This window comes from Thalassophryne amazonica, chromosome 20 (assembly GCF_902500255.1).
Source record: "Thalassophryne amazonica chromosome 20, fThaAma1.1, whole genome shotgun sequence".
Lineage (NCBI taxonomy): Eukaryota > Metazoa > Chordata > Actinopteri > Batrachoidiformes > Batrachoididae > Thalassophryne > Thalassophryne amazonica.
In genome coordinates, this window is record NC_047122.1 from 38,262,761 (window position 1) to 38,283,926 (window position 21,166).

At 39.5% G+C, this 21,166-nt stretch overlaps 1 protein-coding gene across 1 annotated transcript in view; it reads right to left on the reverse strand.

Moving 5' to 3' along the window:
* Positions 1 to 7,449: 7,449 nt before the first annotated feature.
* Positions 7,450 to 21,166, reverse strand: part of LOC117502465 (myocyte-specific enhancer factor 2D homolog) — a 73,852-nt gene continuing 60,135 nt past the window's right edge. Inside the window, exons 8-13 of the mRNA XM_034161520.1 lie at positions 19,238 to 19,267; positions 15,289 to 15,418; positions 14,368 to 14,542; positions 11,021 to 11,089; positions 9,047 to 9,097; positions 7,450 to 8,593 (exon numbers count right to left, since the gene is read on the reverse strand). Of these exons, the coding sequence (XP_034017411.1) occupies positions 8,104 to 8,593; positions 9,047 to 9,097; positions 11,021 to 11,089; positions 14,368 to 14,542; positions 15,289 to 15,418; positions 19,238 to 19,267 (945 nt within the window). The 3' untranslated portion in view covers positions 7,450 to 8,103. The remainder of the gene's footprint in view (positions 8,594 to 9,046; positions 9,098 to 11,020; positions 11,090 to 14,367; positions 14,543 to 15,288; positions 15,419 to 19,237; positions 19,268 to 21,166) is intronic.

Genomic DNA, 21,166 nt, shown 5'->3' on the forward strand with positions numbered 1-21,166 from the left:
TACACAAGTTAACCTCAACATTACCCGACTGACATCCGCTTAGTTCCTGCAGAGTCTGGCGGACCTGGGCACAGGTGAACAATAAGCAACCTTTTACTCTCCGTCAGCAAACCATGGGTGAATCATCTGAGTGTGAAAGCACCATAAGAGCCTCAATACTGATAGTGACCGTTTAAAAAAGTAGATGCACATAAACCAGCAGCTTTTTTCTTTTTTTTTTTTATACTTAATTTTTATTGATATTTTAACAATCAACAGCACAGTGCATGAACATAGGTACCAAATCCATAAAAGACTTCTCTACAAAATAGAACTTGAACTACAGAGAACGTTCCAAAATTAGAAGAGGGGGATGTAAATGATAACAACACAGCTTGTATACCTCTATCGCTGCCAACATACATACAGGGTATAAAGAATGCAATAAAAGAGCAGAGGAGGAGGGGGAGGTCCCCCCTTCAATTAAGTTGGGGAGAACTGCCACCGTGTTGATCCCTCCTTTCCTGAAGAAATACAATCCATTTCTGCCACCTTGCCATATAAAGGTCCTTTTCAAATCTAAGAAGGAAAGTAAGTCTTTCCATCTCATGGATTTCCTTAATAATATTGAACCAATTATCTATTGTAGGCGGGTCAGGTTTCAACCAATTCCTGGTGATTGCCTTCTTTGCTGCTACAGTCAAGATTTTCAAAAGGTATTTGTCATTCCCTGACAATTCCTCTGGTATGTTTCCCAAATAGAGTGATACACACGTTGTTGGGATCCAGAATCTCAGAATATGTTGTAAAATTGTCCAAACATTTACCCAAAAGGGCTTTATCAGAGGGCAGTCCCAAAAGATATGATAATGGTTTGCCTCATCATCCCCACAGTTAGGCCAACACTTTTGGTGTGATAATGATAAATACACTTTCATCTTGGGAACAATAAAAAACAGACCAGGTTCTTCCAAGAATATTCACGCCAGTACATAGAGCATGAGGTGGTAAACACGGTTTCACAAATGTTCTTCCATTACTGGATGTTTATTGTCTCACCCAGCTCCTTTTCCCATCGCTCCTTAATATAGTTAGTAGTATACCCCCTAGTCTTTGCAAATCCTTTGTAAAGTTTTGAAACTATTGATTTGGGAACTCTAGAGTATGTTTGTATCAGTAGTTGTATAATTTCATTAAGTTCTGTATTTGCCTTTTTCCTCTCAATTTCCCTTAAATAGTAATAATCTTGTACTTGAAAGTATCAGAACTGATCCTGTTTTCCCAAGTTGTATTTTTGTTTTAGTGTTTGAAAACTTTAAAACCTTTATTTCTCTAAAATAAAAATCTAGAATCCATCCTGTTAGGTTTGAAGTCAGTATCATGTGTCACCCATCGTAGTATCTTCAGTTGAGACCATAAATCAAATTTACTAATCACTTCAAACCAAGTGTGTAATGTAACGGAGACTATGGAGCTCAACTGCTCTCCCGCGATTGTTATTAATTTATTATCTCCTATCATTGCTTGTATCGGGATTCCATTAGATTCTCGTTCCATTTCTTTCCATTTTGCTTTGTAATTACTGTCACACCAATTAACAACTGTTCTAATTTGGGCAGAGTAATAATAATCTTTAATGTTTGGAAGGGCCATGCTGCCCTCCTCCTTACTAATAGCATAACATTGTGCTATATTTAACTCTTGGTTTTCTTCCTCTCCATACAAATCTTGAGATTTGTTTGTCCTAGTTCTGAAATTGACTGCTTGGAACTTTAATTGGCAGGGCTAAAAATAAGTATAGCAGTTTAGGTAAGATGGATATTTTATTGGTGTCCACCCTTGTGCTAAGACTGAGCAGACACATTGACCAACTGTTCAGGTCTTAATTTTTTGATTCACTGTTCCATAGTTTTTCTTGTATAAATTATCAAGATTGTGCGTCAGCCAGACTCCCAGATACTTAATTGCTTTCTGAGACCAGTCAATAGGAAAATCTCTTTTCAATTTGGAAGAAGAGCTATAATTAAATCTCAGTATTTGTGTTTTTTGTATGCTCAGTTTGTAACCAGAATAAGAGCCGAATTCATCAAGAAGGTCAAAAAGGACAGGGAGACAGGCATCTGGGTCCTGGATATATAAAAGAACATCATCAGCATATAAGGCAATTTTATGTTCATGGTCCTTGAATGAGATCCCCTGTATATGATTGTTTTCTCTTACTGCTTGGGCTAAGGGTTCTATGTATAGTGCGAAAAGGGTTGGCGAAAGAGGCATTCTTGACGAGTGGATCTTTCCAAATGAAAACGGTCTAATAATCGACCATTTATCTTAATTCTTGCTGTAGGGGCCGAATACAATGTTTTAATACAATTAATTGAATTTTTGTCAAAACTGAATCGTTCCAAAACTAAAAATAGATACTCCCAACTAACACAGTCAAATGCTTTTTCAGCATCTAGACTGACTAGGACCACCTTTGTATTAGTCTTCTTAATATGATGAATTATATGGAGAAAGCGTCTTATGTTGTCGTGTGTTTGACGACCCCGAAGGAAACCAGTCATCGCATTCAGTTAGATCAGGTATAAAAGAGTCTAACCTTTTGAACATTATAGACACATACAGTTTATAGTCTTGATTTAAAATTGAAATTGGTCTATATGAGCTACATAGCATTTTATTTTTGCCTTCTTTAGGAATAATGGTAATGATGGCTTCTTTCCATGATGGTGGACTGGACATCTTTTTGAGAGACCAATTAAAAGTCCTTAAAAGTACAGGAGTTAAATCTCTGAAAACTTTGTACCACTCAGCAGGTAGACCGTCACTTCCAGGTGTCTTATTATTTTTCAATTTTTGTAGTGCGTTCTCCAATTCCTCTTTTGTAATTGAGGAATTTATACATTTATTTTGATGTGCTCCAATTGAAAGTAAATCTAGAGTCTAAAAAGGCTTTTATGTTGTTCTTATTTTCTAACTGTGGCTGGGAATATAGGTCTTTGTAGTATATTTGAAAGGCTTCATCTATTTCGTCCAAGCTGTTACGTACTAGTTTTGTATGAGGGTGTTCAATTTTATAAATAGACTGCAAAATTTTTTTCCTTAATTTCTTTGCTAGTAATTTAGTGGCTTTAGGGCCCGTCTCGTAATAGGATTGTTTCAAAAATTTATATTTCTTCTCTAATTCTTCTTTGTACATACCTGATATTCGGTTTCTAATGTCATTTATGTTGGCCAGCAATTAAGGTCTTTGATTCTTGCTGTGCTCTCTTTCCAATTCTATTAAGCTATTTTCAAGTTGGCTTTCCTTTGCTTTAATTCCAGCACTAACTGATATTAACTTGCCTCTAACAACTGCCTTTAGGGCATCCCATAATATCTCTGGATTAACTTCTCCATTATCATTTATATCAAGAAAAGTCTGTATATCAGATTTTATCTGCTGTACGACTGTTTCGTTATTAAGTAAGCTGGTGTTGAGCCTCCAAATAGTTTTGTTGGATGTGGTCTCTAAATTTAATACCAAATGTATTGGAGAGTGGTCTGAAATATCTCTGCTTCCAATTTCGCATCTTTGAATTCTATGTCTATCGTTTTGAAACATGAAGAAAAAAAATCTATTCTTGAGTATGTGGCATGAGGAGTAGAGTAGTATGTGTAACATTTACCTGATGGATGAAATTCTCTCCAAACATCCATCATTCCAAACTCATTCAGACCACTCCCCAATACCCTGTTCCTGTAAGATGTACTTCTATTGTTAGTAGTGTCCAATTTACAATTTAATACTGCGTTAAAATCTCCTGCACAGATTAAAATGCCTTGCATTTCAGACGTAATCAGTTCAATAATCTTTTTAGTAATATCCTGAGTACTGTATGGAGGTAAGTAAACACAAAGAAGGGTGGTCAAAATGTTTTCTAATTTCCCCTGCACCAAGATAAATCTACCATCTGAGTCCTTAACGTCTAACTACCTCAAAATTAACCGAGTTGTGTATTAATATAGAGACTCCTCTTTTATGACCTCCCTTAAAAGTACTGAAAAAAGAAACACATTTGCATCAATTTCACTCAATTTCTCTATTTAATATATAAAATACGGTAAAACATACGCAAAAAGGATAAGGTTTCAAGGGACTTGGATACTTTGGTACAACAAACACTTTTCTGTAAAAGCGGTATAGAATTTCAATAACATATCAGTGCATACTTTGTATATGAAAATATACACAAATTGTATATCATTCTCGAAAAACAAGAAATATTTCTTTACAACAAAACCCAAAGCAGACTAGCTCAACACAATATATTAGCTATAAATTTCATCTTTAGTATTTCATATGCTACATTATTTTGAGTCATTTTAAAACTCATTTGTGATGCATGTCTGTTATATTACTGCATGTAACATTAAGTTGTTACCTGTATGCCATGCATTTACATTTTTCAAATTTCATGAATTACTAATTTCAGCTGTTTTCTGTTTTTATAAATATATTCTATATCTTAATTAAAACTGCAGCATTTAACTGGTATTTCCTTCATTGCATTTGCTAATACCACAATAACTGATCGTGCAATTTTCAGCAAGTTGTTTCAACAAAGGAGACCAGTACTATGTTTATGATAGGAAAGATAAAAGTGGAAAAAAGAAACAGTTGGCTATCCTACACAAAAGAGCAATAAAATAAAAGTGCCATATCATCATAATAACAGACAATGGAACTGTCACCAGCACAAATTAATCCATAATTAGTGAGATCTTAGAAAACATTGTACACAACGAGTAACAGGGGAGCAGGTTTTCATTTCTCATATAGATTGTCTTGTGACTACATTGCTAGATTGGACGGAGAACCTTTTTGTACATGAACACACCTGTGCGAGACAGGAAGCTGATTGGTGTGACGTCACATTTCAGTCGACCATACAGCACCCACAGATGCGAGGAGCAAATTTTTTGTAAAAGCAGAAAAAACAAAAACAAAAAAAACAGGCGTTTATTGAAAATCTGCTAATTACGCCAAACTTTTCAGCGGGGCTGACTCATTAAAGGGAAGGGGGCGGGGATACAAACCACTAATGCGGTGTTCACCGAGTGCAAACAATGAGGCAATCACAGAACACAACACTGGTGTTTGATGTGGGTCACTCAACCACAAAATCACCAATTTGTCACTGCCAGCTAAAGCATGTCTGGACGGAGGAAAAAAAAAAATGCCGGTTTGGTTCCTGGCTATAGTGAGTCGTACCTAATAAAACTGTTTATTTTCTTCAATCTAATTTTTCCATTTTATCAACACAAACTTTAATAGTAGGATTAATTAAAGTAAGGATGGGTGATAAAAGAAGGCTAAACAATAACTTTTTTTTTTTTTTAATTGATCAATATTTATCACATCATTTAATAATTCTGCTCATTTGACGAGTGTCCTGGTAATGACTGAAACCTGCAAAAACTAGGATTTATTCATTAAATTTTTGCCTTGTATTATATTTTATTTTGTAAAGTACTTTGTTTATACATTAGAAAGTGCTGTATATATAATTATTATTATTGTAGAGGTTGTGCACGTTGGGGGCTTTTATTGTGGAAGATCAGGATGGGAGGTGTGTCTTTCTCCTTGTGGATTGTTTGTCACCGACTTCAGTGTGGAAAAGTTTTGCTGATCTATGTTCACACATTGGATCCTCTGGGTCTTTAGTTTGTTGTCCTGCTCTAAGTATCAGCGCAAGTCAGTTAGATATAGCGAAGCTAGAGGGCGGACTCATGCCTGGCTGTGTGCCATCAAGGAGCATATGCCGCCATTACCAAAGAGGGCAAAAAGTCATGTCTGTCTTGGGTTTTTATTTTTTGTTCTTGTTTTCTTTCTGGCTTTTGCATTCACTCAAAATGGATGCTGTATTGCACATCCGGGTACTTTGTGTCCTTTTTGCCCTCTTTGGTAATGGCGGTCGTGCCGCCACGTACACACGGCAGCGTTACGTTAGCAGTATAGGGAGTGTGCACTCTCACTTCACTATATCCAACTCTATGGCACAACTATAACCCTCAATTAACTTTTTGCCAACAATTTCCTTAGTTTACAGAATGGCATGAATTCCCTTTTGCAGTTTTTTATGTGCCCCTCCCGCTCCGTTTCCAGAGCTTTCTTCACCACCGGAAGCTCAAACACCATTTTGTGCCAAGAAATGGTCATGCACTTTAACATGCAAACTAAAAGCTGAAGGCATTGTTCTTGCATTTATTTCTGCTGTGTAATAGCTGTTAGAGATCTGTCCATACCAAGTACAAATGTCCAAAGCTTATAGTTAACATTTATTTTAATCGCGGTTATCATGACCGTTTTATCACCCAGCTCTTGTTTAAAGAGTAAACAGCTGCACCAAGTCTGGACTTCAAGCATCGTCTCAATCAGGAGGAACGGTTTGTGTTTACCTATTTAACCTACATTCTATGTGCACACACGCACACAAACTTGAAATGATTCAGACAAAACAAATTTGTACTACAAAAACACAGCACTAAGTTGCAAGTTTGTGTTCATTTCAGCGAAAATGCTAAATTAAATGTCTGCTCAAGGTGAGTCCGTGAAAATGTGTTTGAATGTCCTCATGGTTTCATGTTCAGGTGTTTATGGACAATTTTACTTTGCTTGTGGGTTTAAAAACGTGGCAAGAGAATATAATGACAGCACGACCAACCAGGCCTCTGTAAGTGAGACAAAGTGCACACACTATCAACACCAGCATAAAATAGGTTTACTAAAACACGTCCGAGCCACCATCACTACCCAGTGTGGCGTACCCCCTGCACCGTATCTCAAAACATATCAAAGTCACACTCAAATATGCAAACAGATCCACTGAGAATCAACACATTGCTTGTTGTAGAGATACCTAGCAAAGTCTATGCAAATATATTCATATGTACATACACGTCGTCAAAGCTGAAAACCTATTTTACTGTCGCCAACAGAAGCGGTAGAAATATAGAAAATGTCTTCACTTTTAAAACACCGCAAAGAGCTAAGGAGAGCTAGAGAGCACTAAAGAGGACATTGAAGCTTCTGTATAAGGAGTGATTTGATACAAAGTCAGAGTGTATACTTCTGGACAACTAACAGATCTGCAAAACAGGTTTAAAATACCAACAGATAAAGAACACTTGGACTGAAAGAACCAAATACTTCCCTACCAAAAAGCCACCAGAGGCTCAAAAACACACTATGCGTTTAACTGGATGGCATCTACTCCTCATATTAAACTGAGGGACGGGCTGGATTTCTGGTAAAACCTTTTCCATCAGAGTTCCAGAAGCGATGAGGTGAGTGGATGGGTCGAGCGTCCAGTCCGTGAAGAAAGTGACGAATTCAAAGCGTCATATAGAATACGAGTTGTTTCCATGACAGTGGGGAGTAATAACTCTACAGTGTCCCTGCACTGTATCAAAGAGGCATTTGGCTTTTTATTTATTTTTTTCCGAAGTTGATCTTGGCACTCTGGCAAGCTGCTGCGCTGTGAGTGGCAGCACAGGTGAGGCTTCAGGCCTGCCTCAGGGTGAACAGTCCTTAACACGACTGCTGGGAGTCTGTTCGCTCGGTGCCAGAGAGCTGCTCAGTCCTCGCAAACCAAACTTTGTCCAGATTTCTTCCAACAACAGCAGTTTGGAAGTAACCTCAGGAAGAATAAACAGCACACAGGCTGGATTTCAGAGAGCGGGAAGCTGTATACCACCAGTTACATTATGAACAAGGTCGAAGAGCTTGACGTGAATACATGATAGAGATGCAGAATGCAAGTGTTTTTAGGTCAAATCCTTATTTCTAGCAAAAGAAATTTAAAAGTGAGAGTCCATTCAAGCAAAGCTACTGTCCATATTTTTTAGGCTACCTGGAAAAGCCAGCAGCCAATCTTCACTCTCAAAGATAAAAATCCTTCAGTGTTTTTTTTTTTTTTTGTGGCAAATCCTCATTAAGTGTGGGTGATGCAGCGGTGTCATATTGGACAGAGGCAGAGATGCGTCACATGGCAGTGTGGGTTCAAAGATGAGTGTATGTATATGCTGTAGGTGTTAAATGTCATCAAAACTTCGCTGGGGTTGGAGTTCTCACTTCTGCTTCTATGTGTCCCAGGTGTCCAATCTCATTCGCTTGATGTTGCCCCCCTCCTGCTCCGCCTCACTGGACGTCCTGAGGAGCTCTGCTGATGGGCTGAAGTCAGGAGGCACAGAGCGGTTGGTGGGACCCATACTTCCCGGTGCACCTGATGTGACAACACTGCTGCCGCTCACAGAGGCTCCATTTGTAGCCCCACAGCGGCTGCCTGCCCCAGCGTCATCACGATCACTTCCTTCAAAGGAGCTGGCACTGCTGCTTACGCTTTCTGCAGGCGAGCGGCCGGTTGGTGGCTCCAAACACAGCAGAGAGCCAGGGTACTGGGGTGGGGCAGTTAGGATGGCCCCTACTTGGGTAGAGGATGGCGTGGTGGTGGAGGGAGGAGGACAAGGGGTGCTGCGTTCCCGTCCGGGGGAGACGGGCTCCGACTTGATGCTCACGCTGGAGTTTGTGTTGACGGTCAGCATGGTGCCTTGAGGTATATGGGTCACAGGTCTGAGAACGGAAATATGAGAGAAAGACATAATAATTAGCCACTTGACAAAACTGCAGCAGAAACTGGAAGGTCACTTGTTTTAGACAAAACCCACACTACAAGGCACAGCACCAACAGGAAAAAGCCACACTTCAGTAATCAACGATTCAACCAAATGAGCATTTTCAAAACAGCACTACCCCCCCAACCCCCCACCACAAAAAAAGATCAACAATACAGCCCAGGAAGCGTGAAATGAAACATGTGACAGGGTGGACTGCAGTGAGTTGGCTATGATGTCAAGAAACCGTGCAAATAACCAAAAGAGAAAAAAAAAAATAATTCAGGTTAGAGAACACTGAGGAAACCGGAGTTATGTCTCTTTCCTGTTTGACTGCAAACAGCAACAGTAGACATGCTTAGTGAAGCCAGCCAGAAGCAGACACACAGGAAAAGAAAGTGTGATACAGTACCGGCCCAACCACTCATCTCTACCCAAGAGCAGGTTGGACGGAGAGCCAACACTGTGAGGGGAACACAAAATATTGAAGCTCACACCAAAGGGAAGAGGTGAATTAGAAGGTGTGTGTGGAGAAAGTGAGAAACATTATTGCACGCGAGGTTTCAACAAAAGCAATAATGTTCCACCTTTGCATCAGAAACGGAACATAATGATCTACAAAGAACACTTCTTTAAGGGGTGAACCCATAAACGTTATAAAGAGTAGATGCTGAGGTGCAAGAACTGCGGTCGCCATCGTGGACTGGTCATCATAGTGATTCCATCACAAGGCACAGTAAAGTTTTTTTTAATCTTTCTATATTAAAGTTGCTTTGTTCTTTGATATTTTCTCTGTTCTGTAAGTTGTCTTTTAGCACTGTGTAAAGTGCTATATAAATATAATGTATTGTTATTATAAGGTGCTGAGAGCCGCAGAGAGGGTGAAACTTCAACAAAGCAACTCCAAAGGTGTCAACAGTCAAACACACATGGTCCAGGAGGAGGTTGGATTGGAGGATGTTTTTCTGCACCACTCTGCCAATGAACATAACATTTTATTCTCTCTCTGCTTTGTACAGTCTTGGAACTCTCTCCTCCTCTCTCTCTGACCTGATATGAAGTAAAAAAAAATTATGACAGCCTTCCCAAAGCAGTTTTAGTGAGGTAGGGGGTCAATTATAAATAAATGGAAATAGTTTTGACTGTGTTGAATGCTTGGTCTCCAAAATAATGGTCAAACAAGGTCAACATCCACTGGATACTATCACATATGATGTTATAGATGTTATCTTTTAAAGTGATAACTAAGCAAGTATTCATTAATGTGCATTACTTTCTACCAAAATTGGAGCAATTTTAACTTTTGACCCCTGTGCAAACTGAAATTGATCTTTGTCACCATTTCTGCTGGTTTTACCCCACAACTCCAGAACATTCAGTCATAGCTGCCACTCTGGGAAGGCTATCATGCATGTTTATGTAGGCCGTGATATACTGAGCCTGGATTGTAAGTGTGGTTTTGTCACCTTAAGTGGTAGCAATTAGGTTAAAACTGGCTTTGGGATCATGGACCATTTATAAGGATTAAAATGCATTCAGGCCCAAAAAGTGGACTACACTCAAAAGCAAGAAATACTGAAAATACCAACACCCAAATGCCTCACCGTTTGCACATAATGAGGAAGCTTCATTATCATCATCATCATCACTGTCAAGTTCAGAGTAAAACATCGTTCCTCTTTCTCACATTTCTTCTTTTGCTGCACATTTTCTGCAGCACTTCTAGATTTAGAGTGCGTCACATTAGTGATTCAGTCATGTTTGTATTTTTGTGGATGCTGCAATTTTACAATGACATGATGAGCAATTTTACAGTTAATCCTTTATTGCAAACCTGGTTATGGTAAATGTAAATTAATTGTCTGCATACAAACATTACTGGCTGCAATTTTACAATATAGACATTTTGAAGTGTTAAACACACTGCATAAATCTTACTTGCATTTGTCATTTTTAAAATGAATTGGTACCAGAACTGGTATTAATAAATAACTTGTATACTATCAGTAAGATTGCATACGGTGGACTCTGCTTAATAATAAAGCTTACAAATGGAGATGTACATTGTTACTGGTTTAACCTCAGCCTATAGGATGCACAGAAATTTTGTATCCTTTGACAGCTTTAATTGCATTAACTAGAAAATTTCTAATATTTAACAATATTAACAGTCATAACATTTGAACGTAAACTCTGGATTTATTTTTGAGGTCACAGTATGTTTTTGTCTCAGTTTTAAAGATGCGTAAACCTGAAATAAATGTGTGCCCGTCTCTGTGATAACATGCACAATCTGATTTAGACTGAACTTCAAAGTGCCCCCTCCATCAAATGCTACAGACAAGATCATGACATGTCACACACGCACACACTTGTGGCCGTTCACCTCAGATTGGCAGCCAGACTGGACACCTGGCTAGACAGCTCGCTGTTCTGTTTGTCCACGCCCCACATGCTGTGGACAAGAGGAGAGAACACACTTCAAGGATCTGGTGTTCGTACTACCGCACCCCAAACTGAACCCTGCAGAACCTTATTTCACACTGCATCTGCATTGTAAATACAGAAATCTTAAATTTCCCCTCTTTCTTTTAAATATAAGATTAGTCTTTTTGTGTGCCAAAGTGAAAACACAGTCACATAAATGGCACTTTACTTCAATCATGTGGCCAAAAAGAAAAGATACTGGAGTCAAAATCCTTTTTTTTTAACCAATGGCAAAAAGTCTCACTTCGGGAAAGAACATAACTGGATTTGCAAGGACCTATAATCACTGAATTGTCCAAACAAAGTTATTTTATAACATGACATGCCTGATTAAGCTGACTGTGGACATAACACAAAGTCAAGGCAAAAATGCAATGGAATGTGTGTGTGAGTGTATTTATGAAGATTACAAACAAAGCATCAGATCAACAAGAAGTATCCATCCTGCAGAAATTCTTAAAGCGCTTATTAAAGTAAATCTGGCAGTTGAGAACAAGTATGTTTTTAAGTTTATTAAAGCATTTTTCCAGATATTCTGACAAACTATTTTTGCTGCAGAAAAATTAGACAATCGTGGTAGAAATTGTTGCCGTCTATATGCTGCCATCAACACATTATCATTTAAGAATTCATGATGACCCTGTATTATAGGATCACATAACCCCAGTTTTGGCATCTCTCCATTGGTTGTCTGTTCAAATGAGGGTGGATTTCAAAGTTCTCTTGCTGACTTACTAGATTATACATGGATGTGCGTACTCTTATAGTCTCAACTGATTCAATGATATGTGCTGGAGAGCCTTGTGATCACAGGGGCATGTGAACTGAGGCTATGTAACAAACCTAGCTATCAACTTTTTTCAAATCTAGACTATGATCATACTTGTTCTCGGCTCCCCACATTCTTTGATGGGATTTTTTTTTTTTTTTTTAGTTTTTACATACGTTTAATTTTTTTTTTGTATTTTATTTCTAAGTATATTGTACTGTGAGTATGGTGTTAAAGTCCTATTCTATAAATAAAAATTTGTATTAGATTTTGTAGTATTACACAACACTTTTGGTTTTGTTCCCATTTTGTATGAGATGAACTCAAAGATCTAAAACTTTTTCCACATACACAATATCACCATTTCCCTCAAATATTGTTCACAAACCAATCTAAATCTGTGATAGTGAGCACTTCTCCTTTGCTGAGATAATCCATCCCACCTCACAGGTGTGCCATATCAAGATGCTGATTAGACACCATGATTAGTGCACAGGTGTGCCTTAGACTGTCCACAATAAAAGGCCACTGTGAAAGGTGCAGTTTTGTTTTATTGGGGGGGAGGATACCAGTCAGTATCTGGTGTGACCACCATTTGCCTCATGCAGTGCAACACATCTCCTTCGCATAGAGTTGATCAGGTTGTCAATTGTGGCCTGTGGAATGTTGGTCCACTCCTCTTCAATGGCTGTGCGAAGGTGCTGGATATTGGCAGGAACTGGTACACGCCGTCGTATACGCCGGTCCAGAGCATCCCAAACATGCTCAATGGGTGACATGTCCAGTGAGTATGCCGGCCATGCAAGAACTGGGACATTTTCAGCTTCCAAGAATTGTGTACAGATCCTTGCAACATGGGGCCGTGCATTATCCTGCTGCAACATGAGGTGATGTTCTTGGATGTATGGCACAACAATGGGCCTCAGGATCTTGTCACGGTATCGCTGTGCATTCAAAATGCCATCAATAAAATGCACCTGTGTTCTTCGTCCATAACAGACGCCTGCCCATACCATAACCCCACCGCCACCATGGGCCACTCGATCCACAACACTACATCAGAAAACCGCTCACCCACACGACGCCACACACGCTGTCTGCCATCTGCCCTGAACAGTGTGAACTGGGATTCATCAAGAGAACACCTCTCCAACGTGCCAAACGCCAGCGAATGTGAGCATTTGCCCACTCAAGTCGGTTACGACGACGAACTGGAGTCAGGTCGAGACCCCGATGAGGACGACGAGCATGCAGATGAGCTTCCCTGAGATGGTTTCTGACAGTTTGTGCAGAGATTCTTTGGTTATGCAAACTGATTGTTTCAGCAGCTGTCCGAGTGGCTGGTCTCAGACGATCTTGGAGGTGAACATGCTGGATGTGGAGGTCCTGGGCTGGTGTGGTTACACCTGGTCTGCGGTTGTGAGGCTGGTTGGATGTACTGCCAAATTCTCTGAAATGCCTTTGGAGACGGCTTATGGTAGAGAAATGAACATTCAATACACGAGCAACAGCTCTGGTTGACATTCCTGCTGTCAGCATGCCAATTGCACGCTCCCTCAAATCTTGCGACATCTGTGGCATTGTGCTGTGTGATAAAACTGCACCTTTCAGAGTGGCCTTTTATTGTGGACAGTCTAAGGCACACCTGTGCACTAATCATGGTGTCTAATCAGCATCTTGATATGGCACACCTGTGAGGTGGGATGGATTATCTCAGCAAAGGAGAAGTGCTCACTATCACAGATTTAGACTGGTTTGTGAACAATATTTGAGGGAAATGGTGATGATATGTGGAAAAAGTTTTAGATCTTTGAGTTCATCTCATACAAAATGGGAGCAAAACCAAAAGTGTTGCGTTTATATTTTTGTTGAGTGTATATTGTAGTGTGTTTATGTTTATTTGCATGTGACCATATCTTTCTACGCCATTCGTGCCTTCTTTTCTACAAACGGGTTGCAAACTGATTAGGGTGATGTTATGAAGAGGCTGAGATGGTGAGATGTCGGTGAGAGACCAATTCACTCAAGTTATGTGAATTGTTTGCATATAAATTCATGGTATGGATATCATGCAAGCTGACTGGGAAGGTCAGGACCATATTACAGCATAAGAGGTTATTAGTAAACTGATGGCTACAACAGAAGACTGCTGGATAAGAAAAGCTGTGTTAATCATTAAATTCATCACTGGACAGAAATGACAGAAATATGTATAGCTCAGGGATGCACAGATGCACTCACATTTAAATCGCTTTAATGACAAGATACTACAGTTATATTTGTGGAGGCAGTGTGGCAGCCTCCATCTCTTCCACATAGACTTCAAGAGCAATTTGTATGCACAGGTGTCAGATTGGTACGAGTGCACCACCAATAAAGTCATATCTGTGCATCCTGACTGGAAACTCGTTAAGTTTGTAAAAAAAAAAGAAAAAAAAAAAAAGAAATGCAGACCAACAGAAAACCTTCAGACTTACACCAAGTTGCTGAGTGATGCCAGGTTAAGCTGCTGCTGCTGTGTTTGCTGATGCTGCTGTTGTTGCTGGGTCACTGGTTGTTGCTGTTGCCATGTAGTCACGCTGGTTGGCAACAAGCCGCCAGGAGATGCCAAAGCGTGTAAAGCAGTGATGTCTGCACTAGTCAGCTGGTATTCTGAGAGATTAAAAAAAAATCCCTGACTATTACATCCCTTGTTAGGGGTTAGTCAAGGTAACGCTTTTGTAGTGAAAGTGTCAAACAACTTTCAGTTAATTTAACGTAATTTGTACATTACCTGTCACGATGCTGTTCACCAATGAGAATCAAACAGTGTGCAAAATAAAGGCAGCGATCATTTGAGTTAGCAATGCTATATAATCTATTTTGTTAAATGTATATCGACATTCAGCTTTGAACAGATGTTTTCATTTGTTCAATGGCAACAAAAAGCAGCTCGCACAATAAGATTAATTAGCCCCTTAGCTTCTGCTCACTAATGCAGTATTTGTGCAATAATAATAAAAAAAAATGTTGATTATATTATTTTGCTTCTTCTTACATGAAGCAGTAGCACTTCATTTAAAAAAATACAATGTGACCAACAGGCCAGTACAACACACACACACACACACACACACACACACACACACACACACACACACACACACACACACGTATTCGTCATGATGCATTTTTTAAATAGATGCAACAGTCTTCACTAGCTAGCCTAGCTCCCATTACTGTCACATCCTGACATTTACTCTGTTGTTAACTACCCCTACCACAAAAGGGAAAGAGACTGACTCAAACCTTTAGGCGTTAAATAACAACATTTGAAACTCAATGTGTCAAGTGCTTTAAATGAGCTTTATTTTGTGCTTTTTCTATGATCATGCAGAGGTTGTGTATGTGTAGTTCACCTGTGTTGTACGCTGTGGGCATCGCAGAGAATGGCAGCCCCTGTGCCAGGAGGCTCGGTGTGGCTACAGACACCACCGGTGTGGTCAGGGTTTGTGCCACCTGGGCGCCTGCTACCAGTCGCTGGGCATTCTGCCAGAATACACAACTCTGTCAAAGCACGCATCAACTCTGACATAGTTATCAGAAGTAAACACAAAGTCTGACATGCTGGGAATGATGATGTGTTCACATTGATGTACTAGGTCAAGTAAATCTTATAAATCAAGCGGATCTGCTGTCAGGAGGCCCTTGAGGCTGTGCATCAATACATCTTTCTGTTGAGGTTTAAAGACCCCACCTCAGGATTAATTTATATAATTACAGGATCTTAATTTTTCTGGTGATACATTTGTTGTGCAACATAAAACCTGCTACAATATACAAGGTGCATTCAAACCATTCATCAAGCATGTCCATCTCAGATCAACCATGAGGAGTCACAAAGCAAAATCCTCCATGTAGGGGCTTTAAACAGGCATATTACACTAAAGGCATTTGATTCACCTGGTTAATGACATTATGTAATCTAGTTACTGCAAACTGATTCGAGGAGTAGTATTCTGAGGATTAGTTAAAATAAACACATCACTAACAACTACCTATCAATCTTCCACTTGACTCATTTGATAAACTTTCATCTCGTTTAAACTTTCCTACACATTCCTAATGTGTGAATGAAGACAAACTGGAGTTAATTACATTTTTTTTGATTTCTTAAATAATTTCATAAAATTATCTTAAATGTATTATTATATAATAGCTGCTATTTAAAATAGTGGAAAACCAAGTTATTGTACTACATTTGACACAGAGTGAAAAATGTTCAGACCCCAAGTTGTTTCAAAACTCTGCACATGTGTAGAACTTATGAACTTTGTTTTGATCACTCTGACTGCAAGCCTTATGTTTGATCAGTAGTTGTACATTACCTAGAGCATGTTCACAGTAAAGCATCGATTTTATTATATATAAAAAAAAAAAGTGTGCACATAAATGGCCAAATGCACAACAGAACCTGTTTCAGAGCTACAGGCATACTGTGAGAATCCACAACACGAGTCCGGGAATGTAATGTTTCTTTTACAAAAAACAGAGCATGGGTCACGGCAGCAGCAGGGAAATGCATTGTGGTCCTTTTGTTCACACAAGCTGTATGTCCTTGGTGCTTGTAGTAACGAAGGTAAACATCGCTATTGGGTTACAAAGTTAAATTTTCTAAAACTGAGAACGCCTCATTATGGTGAACTGTTGTGTTTTGAAATGCCACGACTGCAAGGGAAAACCCTTACGGAACGTTGCCAAGCTTTCCTGCTGGGAAATGGAACCAAGGAGCTCAGATCACTAAGGTAATAAAGAGGAATAAACACAGAAACAACAGACATAAGAATTAAAATAAGTCTCTTTGCTGTGTTTGAAGTGGTTACAACAATGACATGTTTGTGTGCAACAGTGAGAGAGACAGAGCGAGTGATGACTATAGATATTGATCTGACCTACATTTGTGCACTCGAAGGTGTTCTGGTTGCTACATTTAAAAATCTGCAGATCCTGCACCCAGCCACTGGTGAGTTGAATGTCGGCATAGATGTGATTTATGCGGTGCATCCAGAAAGTATTCACAGCGCTTCACTTTGTCCACATTTTATGTTACAGCCTTATTCCAAAATGGAGTACATTCTTTTTCTTCCTCAAAATTTTACTCAACACTCCATAATGACTTTTTTTTTTTTTTTGCGCACATAATCCCTAAGAAATCACATGTCATTTTCACATATGCACCTATCTTTGGGCAGTTTTGCCCATTCCTCTCTGCAAAACCTGATGGTTGGATGAGGAGCGTCGGTGCACAGCCATTTTCGGATCTCTCCAGAGATGTTCAATCTGATTCAGGTCTGGGCTCTGGCTGGGCCACTCAAGGACATTCACACTCCTTTGATATCTTAGGTGGGTGTTTAGGGTCACTGTCCTGCTGAAAGATGAGCTGTCATCCCAGTCTGAGGTCAAGAGCGCTCTGGAGTAGATTTTCATCCAGGATGTCTCTATACATTTCTACATTCATCTTTCCCTCATCCTTACTAGTCTCTCAGTTTCTGCTGCTGAAAAACATCCCCACAGCATGATGCTGCCACGTTTCACTGTAGGTATGGTGCCTGGTTTAATTCCAAACATGAGACCTGGCATCATCATAACACCTCACAACAGAGTAAGGACTAAAACCCTTCATCGCTCAGTTTAGACAGGCAGCCAGCTCTAGCCACGGCCCTGGTGGATCTGAACTTATTCCTTTTACGGATGATGGAGGCCACTGTGCTCATTGGAACCTTCAAAGCCACAGAAATGTTTCTGTACCCTTCCCCAGATTTATGCCTTGAGACAATCCTGTCTCAGAGGTCTACAGACAATTCCTTTGACTTCATGCTTGGTTTGTGCTCTGACATGCACGGTCAACTGTGGGACCTTATATGTAGACAGGTGTGTGCCTTTCTAAATCATGTCAAATTAACTGAATTTACCCCAGGTGGACTCCAATTAAGCTGTAGCAACATCTCAAGGATGATCAGTGGAAACAGGATGCACCTGAGCTCAATTTTGAGCTTCATGGCAAAGGGTGTGAACACTTATCTATGTGCATGTGATTTCTTAGAGGCTTAGAGGTTTTTTTAAATAAATTTGCAAAAATCTAAAAAACAAACAAAAAACAAAAACCTTTTTTCACACTGTCATTATGGAGTACTGTGTGTCAAATTTTGAGGAAAAAATGAGTTTCATCCATTTTAGAATAAGGCTGTAACAACAAAATGCAGAAAAAGTAAAGCGTTGTGAATAATTTGTGGATGCACTGTAATTTTAAAACTGATCGCATGTGTAGGTGCCGACATCACAAATGATGTAAGAGAAAACATCTGAGAATATTTAGTATCAGCAGCTTGTCAAAAATCAGTAAACCACTTTCAGTTTACACAGATCAACTCCTCATACTGTATCCATTTTGGCCAAATAGCATTCATTTGCCTCCTTTTTTATTTTCTCACTCAATGTTGTGCATGAAGAACTCAATGCAACGTGATGCTGTTCCTGTTCTCTACAGATTCAGAGAGAAAAGTGAGAATAAAGCCTATGAATCAGTCTTTTCTGGACATTTCTACATGGCAACTGAGTGAAAATATAAATAAGATGATGATAATCACCACCAGCAGAAAGCAAAGTCCCTCTTTATACAAGCTGAACAAATTAATCAGTAACAATTTTAGCAGCAATTTGTACTTTTGGTTTTCTTTCCTAGATAAAAAGCCTTTCAAAATAAAAAGATTAACATTTTAATTAGCCACTATGCAGGTACATTAAGCAATATAAAACATTTTTATTGCAAATATAAGGCAGTGATTAAAGACAAAACATTTGTGTGAAATGCCTTTAATGTAATATCAGTTTGTAATCATTTCCAATGTGCACTTTTGGTGGAAGATGAAAATGAGAATCAATGTGGGTTATAATGAACAAAGCATGCTCTTTGGCACTTTGCACCATCGCGCCAAGTGTAAGAACACCCATGCTTTATACAGCAACATACGATGAAGTAAATGGGCCTGATTAAAAACTTACCAGTATCATCCAAACACAATGAGACTCCACAATGCTGCTAAATCACTGTACAGTGATTAATGTGGAGGTCTGTTACAGATAATTCACTATGTGACAATTACAATCCCGGGATTATACAAAAATGCTGGAAAACCATCAGACCTGAACCACATGCAAACAGGTGAGAACTACAAAGTGCCCCCCCCCACCCCCCAAATAAAAGCCAGTTCAGCAAGACCAAAACAACAAAAGGTTACTGAAACATGCTAATAATGATCAGGCAGTTGATAGCTACTGACTCATGCGTCCAACTGATGTGAAATTCACCTCATTTACCAATTCCAGCTCATCCTCTGTCTGCAAAGGGTGGTGACAAAAAGGGTTACAACTATGATTCAGGATTATGAGTAGCACGAGAAAAGCTCATTATGACAGCTTAAAATGACAACTAGAATGTATTTACAAGTGCATCTCAAAAATTACAAATTAAAAATTTTCAAGCATTTAATTTTAATTTTGCTAATAATTACAACCTACAGCGCAAAAAAGAAATCCATCTGAAAATATTAGAATATTAAGCTCAATTAACAAACAAAAACCCCAGAAATGTCAATCTTCCAAAAAGCATATTAATTTCTGCACTCAATACTTGGTCGGGGGTCCTTTTGAATGAATTACTGCACCAATGCAGCCTGGCATGGAGGCGCTCAGCCTATGGCACTGCTGAGGTGTTATGGAATCCCAGGTTACTTTTTGATAGCAACCTTCAGCTTGTCTACATTGTTGAGTCTCTTGACAATACCCCACAGTTTCTCTTTAGGGTACAGGTCAGTTTAGTTGGCTAGCCAGCAAACCAGCTCCTAGTAGTTTTAGCACTGTGGGCAGGTGACAGGTCTTCTTGGAAAAGGAAATCAGCATCTCCATAAAGCTTGTCAGTAGATGGAAGCATGAAGTGCTCTAAAATTTCCTGATAGATTGCTGCGTTGACCTGGGACTTGATAATTTAATTTCTTCAATCGCAGAAGCCTAAAACTTTTTCTGGGTTGTCTGGGTGTCTTTCCTCACTGTTGTCCTTTGTGCACAGTCACTCAGTTTTTGAGAACTGTCTAATCCACACAGATTTAGCTTAAAGTGCCATATTGTTTGTATTTCTTTATAACCAATGTAAATAAAGTTCAAGACATATTCAGTGACTTGGGAATGTTCATGTATTCATCTTCTGACTTGTCTGAAGAAAACTGGCAATTAAACTGATTATTTACAGGTATTATACCAAAGGGGCTCATTACTTATGCAACCCATCATCTTGGCTTTTATAGTTTTAATTAATTTATAAGAAGTTGTAGAGATTTGTTTTCAGTTTGAGTCTAAGGAAGATAATTTTAGAAATTTTTATATTGAGAAGCCTGATTTACTTTTTGTATGTGAAACGCCATAAACAAATTAAAATGCGTGAAATACCAAGGGGCTGAATACTTTTACAAGCCACTGTGTGTGTGGGCTTTGAGTGAGCACTGGTCCAGCCCCCTCGTCAGATTTTCATTGTCAGGGAAATAGCTGAGCGACCGCGGTGTTTGTTGTGCGCCATGAGCGGCTCCGTCCCGATGCGCGAATTCCTCCGCACGTCTTTCATTACAAATCTCCTGTAACAGTGGAATGTGCCGCAAAAGTGCTGATGTCCACATTTTCTGCGATTTCTCTGGTAGTCACATGACGTCCCGGATCAACACAGCCTTCACTTTGGAAATGATCTGGTCGTTTCAGCCTGTCGATGGCCGCTTGGAGCGCGGCGCGCTTAGAGCGCGGCGCACCCTCCGCCGGTGTGGGAAATCTTTAATCCGGTTGTAATGGTCCTTAATCTGTGTGACGCCGATAGAATCTTCACCGAAAGCCATCTGAATTTTACGAATGGTTTCCACCTGGCTGTATCACACAGTTTCTGAAAAAATTTTCATGGAGCAAAGCAGCAGTCGCCCAGCCATTTCCCTGACAATGAAAATCCAATGAGGGGGCTGGAACAGTGCTCACTCAGCCTGCCCACAGGCGAATGACGCAACCAACAGGCGTGAAAAAACTCACGCATGCGCATGAAGGTTCAAGCTTGGCTGATGCAAGCGCACGTGATTCAAATCCATATAGTTTTTGAAAAAAATAAAAAAAAAGGTCCGTTACTTTTCGGACAGACCTCATACATACATACACATATACATACACATACACATACACACATATACACACATATACATATACACATAC